This window comes from Bufo bufo, chromosome 1 (assembly GCF_905171765.1).
Source record: "Bufo bufo chromosome 1, aBufBuf1.1, whole genome shotgun sequence".
NCBI classification, from domain to species: domain Eukaryota; kingdom Metazoa; phylum Chordata; class Amphibia; order Anura; family Bufonidae; genus Bufo; species Bufo bufo.
The window spans coordinates 121385296-121406097 of NC_053389.1; the positions used below are offsets into that span (position 1 = coordinate 121385296).

General features: G+C 44.6%; 1 protein-coding gene across 1 annotated transcript in view; it reads right to left on the minus strand.

Annotated features, from left to right (window-relative positions):
- Positions 1–2169: 2169 nt before the first annotated feature.
- LOC120998351 (arylacetamide deacetylase-like 4) overlaps positions 2170–20802 on the minus strand; it is a 46973-nt gene continuing 28340 nt past the window's right edge. The window contains exons 2-4 of the mRNA XM_040429021.1: positions 20009–20231; positions 5185–5248; positions 2170–3004 (exon numbers count right to left, since the gene is read on the minus strand). Of these exons, the coding sequence (XP_040284955.1) occupies positions 2248–3004; positions 5185–5248; positions 20009–20231 (1044 nt within the window). The 3' untranslated portion in view covers positions 2170–2247. The remainder of the gene's footprint in view (positions 3005–5184; positions 5249–20008; positions 20232–20802) is intronic.

The following is a 20802-nucleotide window of genomic DNA, read 5'->3' on the forward strand; positions in this document are numbered from 1 at the left end:
TTTCCTAACTGAGATAAACAGCAGATTATCGGATGCAAAGTTTGAGATTTTTGCAGCACTTTTTTTTCCCTCAATAAATCTGATTAATAATAGATGATGAGGCATAACTAGATAACTAGATGTAGTGCAGAAGTTGGAGATGCACACAGTCCCTGGAACCTGAGGGGCCCAAAAGGATTATGAGAACAGCACTCAATGTGTGACACCTGGGGCCCCTGGTTGACAGAATTTTGGTGCAAAATTTGGCATCTCAAGCCACACCCCTATTTACATAAAGCCATGCCCATATCCTGCAAAGGCATGGCTCCTTGCGTGAGGTGGTGTAGATTAAAGGGGTTATCCCATTATAAAAGTAAAAAATGAAAATCCTACATCATATACTGTATACATTGTACATTGTATATTTTTTTGCCTTTGTGCTTTCAGCCATGGCAACGCGCACCTGCGCACTGGACGTGCTGACTGACCCCCAATTTTTGTTTGCAGTTTGTATTGGAGGTGTGGCTGACTCTGTTGGTCATGCACTCCTGATTGACTTGTCTGCCCTATAGGCTGATTTTAATTAGTATAGCTATAAAGCTGTAGCCTACTCTCCCTGTATGTATTGGAGGCCATTTAGCACCAGGTAAGGTGGAATACAAAGTGGGCTCAGCATGCTAGTGGAACCTCATTCCTTGAACAAAATGGAGGCCGGTACCAAAGAGGCATTATATAGGGTGGGTTCGGCATGCATGAGGAGCCTGCATCCCCTGAATGTAAGGGAGGCCAGTATGGCACTAGTTAATGTGGTATTCAGTGTTAGGTTCCCGTCTTACTGAGATCGCCTTGACGTTTGGCAGACGGGTTCAAATAATTTTGTTCAAAATGATTTTCCAAGCATCTCAAATTTATTAGCGTACCATTTGCACCAGAATACTTTCTATTATTTTGGCATTATTGTACTTTATTTGGTTTGCAGAGTGCTATTGCATTGTATATTTTTTTGCCTTTGTGCTTTCAGCCATCGCAACGCGCACCTGCGCACTTGATGTGCTGTCTGACCCCCAATTTTTCTTTGCAGATCATATACTGTAGTACAGGGAAACCTCTTTCTCACAAAGCTAGAACCTGCCCTGTACCTCACATGAATCCAGAGATCTCCCCATTCATTGCTCTTCTAAATATGTTTCAAGCTGGTAGCTCAGGGAATGTGTCTGTTCCCAGGGGACATGTCCCATCTGCTGCAGTCAGTGGCAGTTGAAGGAAAGAACTGAGCATGTGGGCCCACCTCACTGAGGTGGACAGAGAAACTAGAAAAAGAGCAAACATCAGGTGGTTTCATTGAATAATTCAGTGTCTATACTAATAGAGTCATTTATTAAGACTGGTGTTTTAGATCTCGGTCTTAATACCCCTTGCGCTGGCGCATGATGCACCCACGTTATGTAAAGGCGCCGGCTCCCTTGCTGGAAAACATTTAGATAATTTTCTACACCTAAAACAGGTGTAGAAAATGATACATGAGTCCCCCTTTTTGAGGCCTAGCGCGAGCGGGGAAAAATCCCCTTTGCGACCGAATCTGCGACAGATATATGCCCAAAAAATACATACAATTACAAAAGTATTCAGGTCCAGATGCTGATTTAAAAACTGTAGAATATTTTTCATGGGACAACGCCTTTAATCTTTTTGTAAATATGTATAAAATTAGATGGACCATATATGCAGCAAATTTTGGTGCAATAGTAATGAGGTCCACAGTGTTTAGCATAGAGGGCAGCAGCACGGTCTAACTGCTAAATGGTACTGTTACATTGCTCTTGATAAACTACTCTTTGCTTCAGGAAACCCAGTGCCAGCCCCCCATGTGATGAAAGCACGTCAGCCACTCAGTACATGGGTAGAAGGAGCTTCATTATATATCTGCCAACTGTCCCTAATTTTCAGAGATAGTCCCAGCAAATTCAGGCTGTCCTGCGCCTGGAATGTGTGGGGCTAATTTAAGCCCTACCCATAAGTGAGCATTCCTGAGTGGGTCTGGGGCATTCCTGGAGGTGGGACTTACATGCCCCAAATTTAACAACTACAACTTTGATAAGTATGTCCAAGTATTCAGAAGTTGTGGCCAGCAATTCATTTCCCTGCAGTGGCTGCAATGTAGTAAATAGACTCATAACATAAAGCTGAAATTTGTCATTTAATACAGAAAACATAGGATCTTGTGTTAACTAAAAAAAAATTCACACATTTTTCAACCGACACAAGGTTTTAAAGGTTTTTAATATAGTTAATTACATTATCCACAGCCAGCCTTGCACACACCACCTCAGGCTGATGAAAGAAGCCGACAACTCCATGGAAGCCATCTTTAACATGATGCCATGTAACCGTGACTCCATTGTCCTCCAGCCGTTTCTTGTAGAGTAACCCATCATCACGGAGAATATCAAACTCACATGTTAGTATGTAGGCTTTTGGTAGTTGCCGGATAACGTTATCATCGGAGAACAATGGAGAACATGTAAGGTCAACAGCTTTCTTAACTTTCTCATAAACGTCTTTATTGAAGGGTGCCATGATATATGGTTTGTACCCTTTGACCTTAAACTCCTCAGAACTCAACCATTTGCTTATTTTTTGCCTTATTTCAGGAGGAACATGGCTGCCCTTTAAAATATCTTTTGATAAAGAGAGATCACCACCTATATACATCATTAAATTGTATAAAGAAAAATCTCGGAGCAGCAAAGGCACCATTTTGTTTTGCTGGTAGGAGGGTAAATTGAAGTCAGCCCTTTGGACCAGTGGGTATATCAACACCTGGGCAAGAGGCTTTGGGATATCTGATCTACCCACAAGCGCTTGACAAACCCCAGCTGCGAGATTGCCCCCAGCACTGTCACCACATATTATAACAGAGGATGGATCTACTCCATGTTCTTGTGCTGTCTTCAGAAAGTGAACTGTAGCCAGGAGACAGTCCTCCAATGCGGCTGGGCATCTGTGTTCTGGTGCCAGGCGGTACCTGAAGGTAATAGAAGAAATTTGTCTTTGAATTTTTGGCAATCAGTCAAATTCCAACTTTCATTTTCATCAGTAATCAGATTAATTGCTATGGACAACTTACAGTTGTGTTCCAAATTATTCAACCCCCAATGCTGTAAAGGGTTTTAGGGAATTTAGTGTACATTTGCAATTGTGTTCAGAATGAAATCTTACAAGGACTTTTTAAAGAACCAAATGCAACTAAAATGACATCAATTGTTTTTGTAATACAGTATTAAATGTTTTTTTTTGTGATTTCTTCATTGACACAATTATTCAACCCCTTAAAAGGAACCTGTCACTGGGAATTTGTGTATAGAGCTGAGGACACGGGCTGCTAGATGGCCGCTAGCACATCCGCAATACCGAGTCCCCATAGCTCTGTGTGCTTTTATTGTGTAAAAAAAACTATTTGATCCATATGCAAATTGACCTGAGATGAGTCCTGTCCCTGAGATGAGTCACGTACAGGACTCATCTCAGGTTAATTTGCATATGTATCAAATCGTTTTTTTTACACAATAAAAAGCACACAGAGCTATGGGGACTGGGTATTGCGGATGTGCTAGCGGCCATCTAGCAACCCATGTCCTCAGCTCTATACACAAAATCCCGGTGACAGGTTCCCTTTAAAGACTACCACTCTTAAGAACAGAGGTTCATTCAAGTGTTTTCGATCAGGTATTGAAAACACCTGTGGATGTCAAGGAGCAGCAATCAAGCATAATAAGCACCAATTAGGCAGATTTAAAAGGACTGCTCCTTCTAGACATTTACTGGTGTGCTTACAAACATGGTGAAGTCAAGAGAATGGTCCAGGAAGACAAGAGAAGAGGTGATTTCTCTTCACAGGAAGGACAATGGCTATAAGAAGATTGCAAAGATGTTAAACATACCAAGAGACACCATAGGAAGCATCATTCGCAAATTCAAGGCAAAGGGCACTGTTGAAACGCTACCTGGTCGTGGCAGAAAGAAGATGCTGACTTCGACTGCTGTGCGCTACCTGAAGCGCAAAGTGGAGAAAAGTCCCCGTGTGACTGCTGAGGAACTGAAAAAGGATTTGTCAGATGTGGGTACTGAAGTTTCAGCTCAGACAATAAGGCGCACACTGCGTAATGAAGGCCTCCATGCCAGAACTCCCAGGCGCACCCCCTTGCTGTCTCCAAAGAATAAGAAGAGTCGGACTGCAGTAAGCCAAAAGTCATGTGGACAAACCCCAAAAGTTTTGGGATAGTGTTCTGTGGACTGATGAAACAAAATTAGAACTGTTTGGGCCCATGGATCAACGCTATGTTTGGAGGAGGAAGAACAAGGCCTATGAAGAAAAGAACACCTTGCCTACTGTGAAGCATGGTGGGGGGTCAATCATGCTTTGGGGCTGTTTTGCTTCTACAGGTACAGGGAAGCATCAGTGTGTGCAAGGTACCATGAATTCTCTTCAGTACCAGGAGATATTGGATGAAAATGTGATGCAGTCCGTCACAAACCTGAGGCTTGGGAGACGTTGGACTTTCAACAGGACAATGATCCCAAGCATACCTCCAAGTCCACTAGAGCATGGTTGCAGATTAAAGGCTGGAACATTTTGAAGTGGCCATCGCAGTCACCAGACTTAAATCCGATTGAGAACCTCTGGTGGGACTTAAAGAAAGCAGTTGCAGCGCGCAAGCCTAAGAATGTGACTGAACTGGAGGCTTTTGCCCATGAAGAATGGGCAAGATACCCGTAGATCGCTGCAAGACACTTGTGTCAAGCTATGCTTCACATTTAAAAGCTGTTATAACTGGAAAAGGTTGTTGTACTAAGTACTAAGATTGAATGTCACTTGGGGGTTGAATAAAACTGATAATGATGTGAGCACAGAAAAGACATTTGTGGTTATTTCATTATAAATGTTATGTTATATTTGTCCGACTTACAAGTGCCTCTTTGATTTAATTGTAAACAAGATGACTGAAATTATCAAAATCAATGTCAAACTGGCCAAAACACTCAATTTCAGTGGGGGTTGAATAATTTTGAAAACAACTGTATTTTATCCACACTAGCTGTCAAATTGTCAAAGTACTGAAAAGTTAACTCATGAAAATTACACACAACATATGGTCACTATAATCAATTAAATAAGGAAATGTTAGCGGAATTATGCCACCTTACCCAACAGAGATGACCACTGCTCCAGAATTCTTTGTTAGATATGTGCAGAAAAGGTCATAGCTGTCTAAAACCAAATATACAAGATATTAGTACCTGGGATCAATGTCCACCAGTGTCAAAGAGTCTTCCTATGTTAAGACATGTAAAAAACAAAGAGAAAGATTTTAAAAGTGCTCTCTCATCCATTAGATGCTTCTGATATTAATTGGAACATATGACCAATTATAGCTAGAGATGAGCGACGTTTTTGAAAAATTTGATTCTGACAATTTTCCGAACTTCGTCAAGAATTTGTTACGAATTAATTTGTCACAAATCGTGATAAATCTGGTATGCCCAGGCCACCCTCTGCCTAATCATATTCATCCCACTTGGTCCAATCTCAGTGTGAAGGCTTGGAACTTGAACTGAAAGGAGATTGCAGGGAAAGTGTAGGGGAAGTGTATCGCTGTGTGTGTTACGTTCTAGTGCACCCACATTCATACTTTATAATCCGTTCAGTAAGTATGCAACATGCCAGTCCGCAGGGGTAGAACGTGCGAGATTCACGGTGGGCCGAAGTGTACAAACAGTTCATCGATTACTCACGGTTGTGCAGACGCCTCCCTGGGCAAGCAGTGCAGTGAAGGGGAGAACAGCACTGGATTCTCCGGGGCACACTCTATTACAGGGGACACCGGCCAGGTAGTGATCGAGGTGCCCTTGTTGGTGAATGGGTTTCTGAGTGCTTGTGCAGCTGGGCCCCTGACTTAGGTACTGTCGTGACGCCAGCACCTTGATGGTGCAAAGTCTCTGATACACATGCAAGTTGGATGTGATTAATCCCATTAACAGGCTGTGCTGGTAGTAATGTGTCAGGCTAGGGTAGTTAGTTATGTACTCACTGATATTCAGCTCTTTGCCTGGCTTCAGTCTCAGTTGAGGTAGTTCAAGTCCTATTCTACACACAAGCGATGCAACAGAAATCATATCTGTCCTTAGAATAACGTTGATGCTGCCGGAAGCTAATAAGTCCTTCACCTACACTGCTACCCATAATTATTCATACCCCAGGCAAATTTTGACTTAGTTACTTTTATTCAACCAGCAAGTAATTTTTTGACGGGAAATGATATAGGTGTCTCCCAAAAGATAATAAGACGATGTACAAGAGGCATTATTGTGGAGGGGAAAAAAATTCTCAGCTTTTATTTACATTTGAGCAAAAAGTGTCCAGTCCACAATTATTCATATGCATCTCAATAATTAATAGAAAAGCCTTTATTGGTTATTACAGCAATGAAACGCTTCCTATAATTGCAGACCCGCTTTTTGCATGTTTCCACAGGTATTTTTGCCCATTCATCTTTAGCAATGAGCTCCGAATCTTTCAGGTTGGAGGGTCTTCTTGCCATCACCCTGATCTTTAGCTCCCTCCACAGATTCTTAATTGGATTCAAGTCTGGACTCTGGCTGGGCTACTCCAAAACGTTAATGTTGTTGTCTGCTAACCATTTCTTCACCACTTTTGCTGTGTGTTTTGGGTCATTGTCATGCTGAAATGTCTACTGGTGCCCAAGGCCAAGTTTCTCTGCAGACTGCCTGATGTTGTCGTTGAGAATCCTCATGTATTGCTCTTTTTTCATGGTGCCGTTTACTGTGATTAGGTTCCCTGGTCCATTGGCTGAAAAACACCCCCAAAGCATTAGGTTCCCACCACCATGTTTGACAGTGGGGATGGTGTTCTTTGGGTTGAAGGCTTCTCCTTTTTTAAACCAAATGAAGGAAACATCATTGTGACCAAACAATTTAATTTTTGTTTCATCTGACCATATCACAGAAGACCAGAAGTCTTCTTCTTTGTCCAGATGAGCTTTTGCAAAGGCCAAGCGAGCTTTTGTGTGCCTTATTACTTGCTGGTTGAATAAAAGTAACTTTAAGTCAAAATTTGCCTGGGGTATGAATAATTATGGACAGCATTGTAGATACAAAGGCACCTAGAGCCTAGAATAATGGCTTTGTCCTTCCTTTGTCTTTATCCACTGATAAATTTGACCAAGATTCACTTGCTACTCCTAAAGAGTGGATGGTAGAATAGAGACTTTTCTTCTGCCTGACTTCCTGGCTTGCTACTGAGATCCAACGATGGCTCCTCTGGGCCGTGGAGCCCAAGAGAGCTTGAGAGGAGAGGAGACCTCTCCTACCTCCTCCAAAGTCCTGTACTCAACCACTAAATTATCCCAACTCCCTAACTAGGCCTGAACTGTCCTATATATACTGTGGTGCTACCCCCATCTAGTGGTGGAATGTATGTAATGCACCTGACAGCCTGGTAAAAAGGGATTTCACATAATAATACAATACAGCATGATATTACAGATAACAACAACAAGCTTTTGCAGTGCCCACGTAAGCTTAGTGGGACACTGCAAGTATCACATAATCCGCTCTGTAGGTACTGTGCCATCAGTATTACAAGCAGTTGTAATTTATCACTGGCTACATCACTGTGCAGGGTACCAAGATTCATAGCTAATCCCTTCTGTTAGCTGTCGAATTATTGTGCGCAAGTATTACAGGTCAAAAAAAGCATCAGGCCTAATTTATCACCATGGACTTAACTGTGCAGTGCACCAAGATTCAAGTTGTCAGCAGCAGTGGCAGTAACAGTGTGCACCAAGATTAATAGCTAATCCCTTCAGTTTAACAAAAAGAAAAGCATGCAGCACCCTTCAGTACAGTAAAAGACCAATGCGCGCCCTTGTAAGAGCTGTGTCCAGATGGCTCCTTAGTGTAACAAATTAAAGAAATGGAGGCAGCGCAAATAAAGTAGTGGAGATTGATTTTTTTCTTGTAATACAAGTTGTGGCAGTCCATAATTTATCGCAGTGGACTTAACTGTGCAGTGCCCTAAGATTCATGTAGTGGCCCCATGATAGAGTGGGAAGGGTGGCAACAGCAGCAGTGGCAGTGACAAAAGTGGCCCCATGACAGAGTGGGGATGGTGGCAGCAGCAATGACAGTAGTGGCCCCATGGCAGAGTGGGGACGGTGGCAGCAGCATTAGTAACCCCATGACAGAGTAGGAATGGTGATGGCAGTAGTGGCCCCATGGCAGAGTGGGGAAGGTGACAATGACAGTACTGTCCCCATGACAGTGGGGACAGTGACAGCCGCAGTAGTGGCCCCATGACAGAGTGAGAACAGTAGCAGCAGTAGCAGCCACATGACAAAGTGGGAACGTGCTGGCAGGAGCAGCAGCCGCAGTAGTGGCCCCATGACAGAGTGGGGAAGGTGGTAGTGACAGTGACAATAGTGGCACTATAACAGAGTGGGGATGGTGGCATCAGCAGTAGTGGTTCCATGACAGAGTGGGAATAGTGGTGGTGGTGGCAGCAGCGGCAGTAGTGGCACCATGACAGAGTGGGGGAGGTGGCAGTGACATTAGTGCCCCATGACAGAGTGGGGGCAGTGGCTGCAGCAGCAGTGGGCCATGACAGAGTGGGGACGGTGTTGGCAGCAGCAGCAGAGTGGGGACAGTGGCAGCAGCAGTAGTGGCTCCATGACAGAGTAGGAACGGTGCAGGCAGCAGCAGCGGCAGTAGTGGCGCTATAATAGAGTGGGGGAGGTGTCAGCAGCAGTAGTGGCCCCATGACAGAGTGGGGAAGGTGGCAGTGACAGTAGTGGTCCCATGACAGAATGGGAAAGGTGGAAGCAGCAGTAGTGGCCCCATGACAGAGCAGGAATGGATGTGGCAGCAGCAGTAGTGGCACCATAATACAGTGGGGGAGGTGTCAGCAGTAGTAGTGGCCACATGACAGAGTGGGGACAGTGCTGGCAGTAGTGGCCCCATGACAGAGTGGGGAAGGTGGCAGTGACAGTAGTGGTCCCATGACAGAATGGGAAAGGTGGAAGCAGCAGTAGTGGCCCCATGACAGATTAGGAACGGTGGTGGCAGCAGTAGTGGTGCCATAATAGAGTGGGGGAGGTGTCAGCAGTAGTAGTGGCCCCTTGATAGAGTGGGGACGGTGCTGGCAGCAGCGGCAGTAGTGGCCCCATGGCAGAGTGGGGAAGGTGGCAGTGACAGTAATAATCCTATGACAGAGTGGGAAAGGTGGAAGCATCAGTAGTGGCCCCATGCGTGGAGGGGGTGGGGGCAGCAGCAGTGAAAGTAATGTGTTAGCATCACTGTTTATTTTTCCGCTCTTCTGATCCATCAGGCATGCATATCTTTTTTTTTAAATTTAACATGTACATATCAGTAAACCAAGAAGCCCCTTTGTAGGAATGGCAGTAGAAGCAGGAGGCAGCCGGTGGGTGGCAGCAGCACGTGGCCAGAAGTAATGGCCCATTTTGCAGAATATTCTGGTGTGTCAGCACACTACAGTATGATCATTAGTGGCAAAATGGTACTGGCGTCTGGAAATCCTAGTTGATCCACGACAGATTCATCATTATGAAGGTTAGTCTCGGAGTTTGGGTGTGGCAACCAGAATGATCTAGTCTGATGCATTAGGCACTGGCGTGTGGAAATCCTGGCTGATCCACGCCTGATTCATCTTCACAAAAGGTCAATCTCTCCACATTTTAGGTGGAAAGGCGAGTTCTCCTTGGGGTAACTATGCCCCCCCCCCCCCACAGCACTGAACGCCACTACTGCCACACTACTGGCCGGGCAGGAAAGCATGCCCATGGTAAATTCATCCAGTTGCATACACAATTCAAGTTTGCATGCCCTGTAGTCCAGGGGATCTTGGATCATGGGTGACAGGGTGCAATTCATGTATGCCACCACCTCCTGGTTGAGGTTCTGCTGCATGTGCTGCTGGGTGGTTTCTTTAGTAGGTGGCTGAAGAAAACTGCTCATCATAGATACTCCAGACTGAAGTTGCTGCATTTGGAGCTGGTGCTGCTCCTGCCCGCCGACCCCACTTCTCCAACCAGTTATGGCAGTGGAGCGCGAGTGAAGACGGCCCCCCTGGTCAGACGTTCGTGAGGACTTGTGATGGTGCTTGTAGGCAGTGATCAACCATCTACACAGAAAGTCTCTGTAGTAGTTCATTTTTGCATCTCTCTCAGAAGGTCTAAAAAATGCCCCTGTTTTTAACCGGTAGCGAGGGTCTACCAATGTGGATAGCCTGTAGTCATTCCTCTGCCGAATCCTGACAGTAAGCATACAAGAAAGCATGCATTTGGCCATTTGCACAAGGGACTTGGAGGGCTTCCCTGCCTATATCTGCAATGCATACTGCCACAGTCTGCTGGGGTCATGTGCGTAGTCTTCGCCCTCCAGCTCCGCTCTTGTTACTTGGGCAGATAAGGGCGTGAGATGTAGGTGCCACATCTTTTGTCCCCTCGCCAATCAAATTTTTCAGCTTCCCCTCCAGGACAAGAAGTGGAATTACATCATTCATCCTCTGCCTACCTGACAAATAAAATGGCCTCCTCAAAGGGCCTGAGCAAACGGCACATGTTACGCATGAGCTGCTACTGGCTAACGTGGAAGTTACATTGGGGAGTAGACCTGTCCGTCTGCTGCATTAGGAAATCATTGACTGCCTTCCTCTGGTTGTACAGGCGGTCTAACATATGTAACGTGGAACGGGTGGAAACGTCGCATATCAGGCGATGTTGGGGAAGAGCAGTGTCTGAAGGGCATGCACAGTTTCCTAGACATTTTTAGTAGCTCTTGCAGTTCAATGGAAGACTTGAGGCACCAGGTGACAACAAGATTGAAGATGTGCGCCATGCAGGGCACATGGGTCTGTCCTCCCTGATGTAGTGCAGACAAAATGTTCTTCCCGTTATCAGTAACCAAGGTTCCCATCTCCAGTTGGCGAGGAGACAGTCAGTGTTTGATTTCTTTATTGATGATGCTTAGCAGTTCCTTCCCAGTGTGACTGCGGTCGCCCAGGCTAACTAGGTACAGAACCATGTGACAACTCCTAGCTTTACATAGGTGATATGCTGGAGAATGACTGTGAACTGTTTCTACTGTACATTGGAGGATGAGGACAAAGTGGAGGATGAGGAGGCAGAGGAGGACATTGGTTTAGAAATCCCAGCATGACAACGCGGAGGTGGCATTGCCATCACCTGGCCAAGTTGCTGGTGTGCCTGGTCCGGAACCATATTTACCCAGTGGGCTGTGAATGACATATGTTGTCCTTGACCATACTGTAGTTGTAACTCCATACGTTATTGCTGGCATGAGCTCTACTAGACACAGAGAGGCCCAAGTACTGGCCCATCTTCTGCTCAACGTACGTGTGCAGCGCTGGTACAGATTTTTTGGAAAAGTAATGTCAGCTTGGGACTCTCCACCTTGGAGAGTGCGCACAAGCCATCATAGTAACATAGTAACATAGTACATAAGGCCGAAAAAATACATTTGTCCATCCAGTTCGGCCTGTTATCCTGCTAGTTGATCCAGAGGAAGGCAAAAAAAAAAACTGAGGTAGAAGCCAATTTTCCCCACTTTAGGGGAATAAAAAATTCCTTCCCGACTCCAATCAGGCAATCAGACTAACTCCCTGGATCAACAACCCCTCTCTAGTAGCTATAGCCTGTAATATATTATTACGCTCCAGAAATACATCCAGGCCCCTCTTGAATTCCTTTATTGTACTCACCATCACCACCTCCTCAGTTCTCTGAAATGTGCAGAGTCAACTACAGGGAAAGGAAGGGACTGTAGTACCAGCAACTTAGCCAGGCGCAAGTTCCGCTTCTGCGCTGTTGGATGAGTACACGCATACTGTTGTCTTTTAGCAATCGCCTTGGTGATCAACTGCTGTTGAAACAAGTGACGAGGAGTAGGAGGAGGAGCATCAGAATCTATAGACAACGTTAAAAGTCGATGGGAAGAAACAACAGTTTCCTTTTGTCATGGCGACCCCTGACTGCTGGAGAGGGGGTGCGTGGCGGTGGGAGATGCAGTGGTTGAGTTTCACGGTTTTCCATCACCACTTTATGGTGATGCTCCATGTGTTGATGCAGGGCTGTTGTGCCAACATAAGCACCCTGGCTGCGCTTCACCTTCAGCCCACATATCTTGCATTACACCATGCTAACGTTCCGCTAGCGATATGCTGAAAAATTTCCACACTGCTGAGTATGGCATTTTTCCTCCACCACTGCGTGATGCCTGCCTGCTGCTGCTTATATGAACCTACAACTGGTTTCCTCACAGGTAGTCTCCTGAGTAGCAGATGGTGTACTACTCCTGCATTTGGCTGCATATCTCCTACAGCTTACACCTCAAGGGCATGCTTCTACCCTGCTGTCTCACGGCACGCTACTCTTCACCCTGTTCCCATGTGTGATCGACTACATCATCTACATCGGTTTGTTCCTCACTAATGTCACCCTCACCTGTCTTGCGCACGTCCCTAACCTCTCGCAACATGTGCTTCCATCCGACTGTCATCATCGGCAGTTGCACACATAGAAGAGTCCGCAGCGGACCTCTCCTCCAAGTCTGTGCTGGCCTGTAACTGTTGACTGTCCTCAAAAAACTCATCCTCGCTGAAAAGCAGAGCAGAGCTGGTGGCATACCTTACTTGGCTAAAAGAAGTAGCAGCAAAAGCAAGAGGCGGGCACAGAGGCAGTTCCTGAGCCATGCCAATTAAGCGTGGTGTCAGAGGAGCCCACCGATTCCTGGTTGTGTGTCACCTGAGATGATGTTGAAAAGAGAATCAACCATTTCAGTGCAGCTGGATTGTTGGTCAAAACACGACCAGAGGATGTCAGTGGCAGCTTTGCCCTTTTGCTGCAGCTGCTGCTACCATCAACCCTTCTTCTACTGCTACTTGTGCCGGCTACAGCTAAATTTTTGCCACTGACTGTTCCTTTGGAGAGCACAGGCAACTATTGGCCATAGTGTACAGTAACTGAATCAGTAATGTAATAGATTAAGTTTGAATGGCGCAGCAAGTAAACAAGAAATGCAGCAATATATTAGATTGCCTGGTGAGTCTGATGCACAGTGAGTCTATGTATAACAGAACAGATTAAGTATGAATAGTGCAGCAGATGAACAAGATAAATGTGGTACTATATTAGACCGCCTGTTAAGACTGAGTCCGACACACATAAAATATATAAATATATTAACAGATTAAAAGGGATTATCCAACCTCTATAATGACCCCACTAATGACCGGGCCCCTCAAATAGATTATACTTACCCAGCTCCATGGGACCCACGTCGCTCCTGATCCCCGTACGGCCACCGCTGCATCTCCCCGTCTCGCGGATCAAAACATCCAGGGGGGTAGGTTGGACAGCCAATAGCAGGCTAGCGTCACCTGCGATGCTATGGAGTTTCGCTGCCATTGCGACCCGCTATTGACTGCCCCTTACCGTCACCAGATGCTAGGGAGTATCATTCCCGTTGCGAAAATTGACTGCCCCTTCCCGTCGCCAGATGTTCCGTGCGGCGTGGAGATGCAGCAGCCATGCAGGGATCTGGAGTGACGTGGATGCCGGGGACGGGGTTAAGTATAACCTATATGAGGTGCCCGGGCATTGGGGGGGGGGGGGGGGGTCTTTATAGGGGTTCGATATCTTTTTCCCTGATGACACGGGCATATTCCAAGATGACAATGCCAGGATTCATCGGGCTCAAAATTGAGAAAGGTTCAGGGAGCATGAGACATCATTTTCACACATGGATTGGCCACCACAGAGTCTAGACCTTTGAGAATCTTTTTTTGTTTGGTGGCGACATTTTTTTTTGGACAGGCAGTGTATAATATATATATATATATATATATATATATACTGTATATATAATTGAAAAAAACGGGCAGCACTCCAAAAAGTAAAAATGAAAAAAGAATTTATTTACCCATATTGAGTGCTGCCCGTTTTTTCAATTTTATATACTGGGTTTGCTCATTCCCAATTGGGCCAGTTGCACCCACTTTTCTCTTTATCAGACGGTGCTACCACACTTTTCTCTTTTTTTCTATATATACAGTACAGACCAAAAGTTTGGACACACCTTCTCATTCAAAGAGTTTTCTTTATTTTCATGACTATGAAAATTGTAGATTCACACTGAAGGCATCAAAACTATGAATTAACACATGTGGAATTATATACATAACAAACAAGTGTGAAACAACTGAAAATATGTCATATTCTAGGTTCTTCAAAGTAGCCACCTTTTGCTTTGATTACTGCTTTGCACACTCTTGGCATTCTCTTGATGAGCTTCAAGAGGTAGTCCCCTGAAATGGTTTTCACTTCACAGGTGTGCCCTGTCAGGTTTAATAAGTGGGATTTCTTGCCTTATAAATGGGGTTGGGACCATCAGTTGCGTTGAGGAGAAGTCAGGTGGATACACAGCTGATAGTCCTACTGAATAGACTGTTACAATTTGTATTATGGCAAGAAAAAAAGCAGCTAAGTAAAGAAAAACGAGTGGCCATCATCAATTTAAGAAATGAAGGTCAGTCAGTCAGCCGAAAAATTGGGAAAACTTTGAAAGTAAGGGCTATTTGACCATGAAGGAGAGTGATGGGGTGCTGCGCCAGATGAACTGGCCTCCACAGTCACCGGACCTGATCCCAATTGAGATGGTTTGGGGTGAGCTGGACCGCAGAGTGAAGGCAAAAGGGAACTGCTTCAAGACTGTTGGAAGACCATTTCAGGGGACTACCTCTTGAAGCTCATCAAGAGAATGCCAAGAGTGTGCAAAGCAGTAATCAAAGCAAAAGGTGGCTACTTTGAAGAACCTAGGATATGACATTTTTTCAGTTGTTTCACACTTGTTTGTTATGTATATAATTCCACATGTGTTAATTCATAGTTTTGATGCCTTCATAGTCATGAAAATAAAGAAATATCTTTGAATGAGAAGGTGTGTCCAAACTTTTGGTCTGTACTGTATATATACACTCACCTAAAGAATTATTAGGAACACCTGTTCTATTTCTCATTAATGCAATTATCTAGTCAACCAATCACATGGCAGTTGCTTCAATGCATTTAGGGGGGTGGTCCTGGTCAAGACAATCTCCTGAACTCCAAACTGAATGTCAGAATGGGAAAGGTGATTTAAGCAATTTTGAGTGTGGCATGGTTGTTGGTGCCGACGGGCCGGTCTGAGTATTTCACAATCTGCTCAGTTACTGGGATTTTCACGCACAACCATTTCTAGGGTTTACAAAGAATGGTGTGAGAAGGGAAAAACATCCAGTATGCGGCAGTCCTGTGGGCAAAAATACCTTGTGGATGCTAGAGGTCAGAGGAGAATGGGCCGACTGATTCAAGCTGATAGAAGAGCAACGTTGACTGAAATAACCACTCGTTACAACTGAGGTATGCAGCAAAGCATTTGTGAAGCCACAACATGCACAACCTTGAGGCGGATGGGCTACAACAGCAGAAGACCCCACCGGGTACCACTCATCTCCACTACAAATAGGAAAAAGAGGCTAGAATTTGCACAAGCTCACCAAAATTGGACTGTTGAAGACTGAAAAAATGTTGCCTGGTCTGATGAGTCTCGATTTCTGTTGAGACATTCAAATGGTAGAGTCCGAATTTGGCGTAAACAGAATGAGAACATGTATCCATCCTCTGATGGCTACTTCCAGCAGGATAATGCACCATGTCACAAAGATCGAATCATTTCAAATTGGTTTCTTGAACATGACAATGAGTTCACTGTACTAAAATGGCCCCCACAGTCACCAGATCTCAACCCAATAGAGCATCTTTGGGATGTGGTGGAACGGGAGCTTCGTGCCCTGGATGTGCATCCCTCAAATCTCCATCAACTGCAAGATGCTATCCTATCAATATGGGCCAACATTTCTAAAGAATGCTATCAGAACCTTGTTGAATCAATGCCACGTAGAATTAAGGCAGTTCTGAAGGCAAAAGGGGGTCCAACACCGTATTAGTATGGTGTTCCTAATAATTCTTTAGGTAAGTGTATATTAACAGATTAAGTAGGAATGGATCGCACAGGGCGATTACACTCAGCCTGCACTGTCCCTGGAGTCTACCTACAGTGGGGGAAATAATTATTTGACCCCTCACTGATTTTGTAAGTTTGTCCAATGACAAAGAAATGAAAAGTCTCAGAACAGTATCATTTCAATGGTAGGTTTATTGTAACAGTGGCAGATAGCACATCAAAAGGAAAATCGAAAAAATAACTTTAAATAAAAGATAGCAACTGATTTGCATTTCATTGAGTGAAATAAGTATTTGAACCCCTACCAACCATTAAGAGTTCTGGCTCCCACAGAGTGGTTAGACACTTCTACTCAATTAGTCACCCTCATTAAGGACACCTGTCTTAACTAGTCACCTGTATAAAAGACACCTGTCCACAGAATCAATCAATCAAGCAGACTCCAAACTCTCCAACATGGGAAAGACCAAAGAGCTGTCCAAGGATGTCAGAGACAAAATTGTAGACCTGCACAAGGCTGGAATGGGCTACAAAACCATTAGCAAGAAGCTGGGAGAGAAGGTGACAACTGTTGATGCGATTGTTCGAAAATGGAAGGAGCACAAAATGACCATCAATCGACCTCGCTCTGGGGCTCCACGCAAGATCTCACCTCGTGGGGTGTCAATGGTTCTGAGAAAGGTGAAAAAGCATCCTAGAACTACACGGGAGGAGTTAGTTAATGACCTCAAATTAGCAGGGACCACAGTCACCAAGAAAACCATTGGAAACACATTACACCGCAATGGATTAAAATCCTGCAGGGCTCGCAAGGTCCCCCTGCTCAGGAAGGCACATGTGCAGGCCCGTCTGAAGTTTGCCAATGAACACCTGAATGATTCAGAGAGTGACTGGGAGAAGGTGCTGTGGTCTGATGAGACCAAAATAGAGCTCTTTGGCATTAACTCAACTCGCTGTGTTTGGAGGAAGAAAAATGCTGCCTATGACCCCCAAAACACCGTCCCCACCGTCAAGCATGGGGGTGGAAACATTTTGCTTTGGGGGTGTTTTTCTGCTAAGGGCACAGGACAACTTATTCGCATAAACGGGAAAATGGACGGAGCCATGTATCGTGAAATCCTGAGCGACAACCTCCTTCCCTCTGCCAGGAAACTGAAAATGGGTCGTGGATGGGTGTTCCAGCACGACAATGACCCAAAACATACAGCAAAGGCAACAAAGGAGTGGCTCAAGAAGAAGCACATTAAGGTCATGGAGTGGCCTAGTCAGTCTCCGGACCTTAATCCAATCGAAAACCTATGGAGGGAGCTCAAGCTCAGAGTTGCACAGAGACAGCCTCGAAACCTTAGGGATTTAGAGATGATCTGCAAAGAGGAGTGGACCAACATTCCTCCTAAAATGTGCGCAAACTTGGTCATCAATTACAAGAAACGTTTGACCTCTGTGCTTGCAAACAAGGGTTTTTCCACCAAGTATTAAGTCTTTTTTTGTTAGAGGGTTCAAATACTTATTTCACTCAATGAAATGCAAATCAGTTGCTATCTTTTATTTAAAGTTATTTTTTCGATTTTCCTTTTGATGTGCTATCTGCCACTGTTACAATAAACCTACCATTGAAATGATACTGTTCTGAGACTTTTCATTTCTTTGTCATTGGACAAACTTACAAAATCAGTGAGGGGTCAAATAATTATTTCCCCCACTGTATGCTCTCACTATAGTCTCCAAAAACCTCTCCCTGCACTCTCATTCTCCAATATTCTTTTTTTAACTGTTTTCTGCAACACTGTCCCTAGTGCATAAGTCACATCTCTCCCTAAGCTCAGTTCACAGTGAAATGGCCGAAACCGCGCGGGATGAAGCTTTTATGGGGCTGTGATATCAAAGGGGATGGCTATCTGCAGATTGGCTGGCTACATAGCATTGTGGGTGATCTTGCATTCCCGGGCTTCTTACTTTCGCTTTGTGTAGCTGCCATTTTAGGAAAAAAACAATTTGTTACCCCCAGGGGCGTTGCTAGGTTAAAACATTCGGGGCCTGGGCCCCTGATGTTTTGTCCCAGGCCCCAAATGTACTGCCTGCCAGATAGATCCCACTGTATTGCCATCCTCAGGACGGCAATACAATTGAATCTAATGCTTTGTAAGAGCTGAAGGACCTGTGATGACATCACAGTCCATGTGATAAGTTCTAAATGCAGTAGCTGTAAAGGACCTGCGATGATGTCACCATCATGTGACCAGTGTAGGAGAGGAAGGCAAAGCAGTGAAGAGAAGTCCTGGGAAGAAGCTGTGGTGAGGTTCTGAGGAGAGGTAAGTGAAAGGGTAGATTACTCAGTGTGAGAGGCAGAGCAATGTTGGGAGTTGTAGTTATTTAACTGGAACTGTATGTTAGGGCGGAAGTTATTTATGTGGGACAGTGGGGTGAAGTGATGTTATTTACATGGGACTGTATATTGGAGGGGGCTGGAGAGATAGTGTGATGGTATTTACATGGGACTCTGGCGGAGGAGGGAAATAATGTTATTTACATGGGATTGTATGGTGGAGGGGCTGAGGAATTATAATTTCTGAGGACAGTAAACGGAGGAATATAACTACAGGGGGTACTGCAATTGGCATTATAAATACTGGGGGCACTTCAAGGCGAGCATTATAACAGTAGAGGGCAATATAAATACTGGGGGCACTGTGTGGGCATTATGACAGTAGGGGGCGATATAAATACTGGGGCACTTCAGGGTGAGCATTATAACAGTAGGGGTATTATAAATACTGGGGGCACTGTGGGGACATTTTAAATCCAGAGGACATTAAGCGTTCATATTACTACTGGGGGCTCTATAGGAGGGACTTCAATAGGGGGGCCTTATATCTACTAGAGGCTCTGTAAGGACATTATTAATATCGGAGGGCTCTTCTACTAATGGAGGAACTCTTGGGAGCACTATCACTGTTGGGGGCACTGTAGGGGGCAGAATTACTAATGAGGGCATTCTATAAGAGAATTACTATTGGTGGGACTATGAGGAGCACTATTATTATGGGGGGCACTCATTTTTCTTCAGGATAGTATTTGGGGTAGAGAAAAGTGAGGAAGCTAAGATGTCTGTGTTTCACACTCTGCAGAAACGAGGCTCGGCTGAGAGAAGTTATCAGGACCGAATGGAGAAGATGATGACAGAGAAGATCTACATGAGAGGAGACGTCACCTGGGAGGCACTGAATGTGAATGGTACATGCTGCTGTATAGCTGTTTAGCAAGTACAGTAAAATGTCTTCAGTGCTAGTGTTTGCAGGGGGAGGGGTTGGGGGGGGCGATTGGTTGACTTAGAGAATTGGGCAATATTCTTTGAGGCTTGGGCCCTGGATCTTTTGAGACCCTAGCAACGCCCCTGGTTACCACAAAGAGCAAGGAAATTCGGTTTTGTTGCGAATTCTAAGAAGTTACATTAGATCTGATAAAATATGTCTATGGGAACAATGAACAGGATAGGTCAGGTTGAAATCTAACCTGTATGACCTATGTAAAGATTTAATGTATTCATACTTTCCAATATGTAAAAAGGAAAATTTGGGACACCAAAGGAAGAAAATACCCTGAACTTATCTACAGGGACTCATTCACCATGCATATGCTAAAAGAATGCATACACGGGGCCAGTATACCCTTTTTCACTATATAGCAAATTGTAGTTTGCTGTGGTTCATTATACAGAAATATACAGTAAAACATATGATCGGTTCTAATGGGCATCCTATGCCACTGCATCATCTGATCCTATGAATTTCAGTGGGCAACAATCTAATGTGTATTATAGCCTCATGACTAAGTGTCTCCTGATATCCTGGTATTTGTTAGGTAAAATAAGCTTTCTATTGGATCCATCATTAAACCACAAGGTTTGGCTTACCAATACTTCCATACGTGAAACCTCCCCCATGAAAGAACATGACTCCTTTTCTGCCACGAACTGAAGGATCTCGGGGCTGGTAGATTCTCACCGGTACTCCGTGAAATTGTAAGTCTTTCTTGAAGACCATTGGATCATCCTTTAGTTTAGGCTTGGAGACGTTTTGCAGAAAACGAAAAAGCTGCACAATGTTCAATACTCCGAGTTTATCAAGGATACCCCCCTATAGTTTGAGGGAAGGAACAAAAAAATTTTGAAAAAATACCTTAATGAGACTGTCTATATTGCAAATCTCCCAACACAGCAAATTAATGACAGGGAGCCACCACAGTTAGAGGTTGTCTAGAATCAGGAGAAAAACGAATGACAGAGGGGATCCAATAAAGAATTGATCATTACTTACTTACTATCACGTGAACAACACATGATTGCTGCAGCCAATCACTGGCCACTTTGGTGCACTGCTAGGGCCAGTGATTATATGAAGCAGTCATGTGTTGTCGACATAACACCGCTGCAGTCAGGTAAACAGATTCCAGTTGGGAAAACCAGAGAAGTGACGAGGGATCTGCCAGGTAAGTAATGATCACATCTTTATTGTAGGCAAATTTCCTTGATTGGTGTCATCCTGAAATCAGACAACCCCTCTAAATGTTCAGTTCCCCTGCAGCAATGACACGGGGAGCTTGAGAAAATACATTGCACCCATTAACAGCAGTGGACATTCATCATGTCATCAACATTCCGCCACAGCAGACTGTACTAATGTAAGGTGCGGAGGAAACACCCTAAAA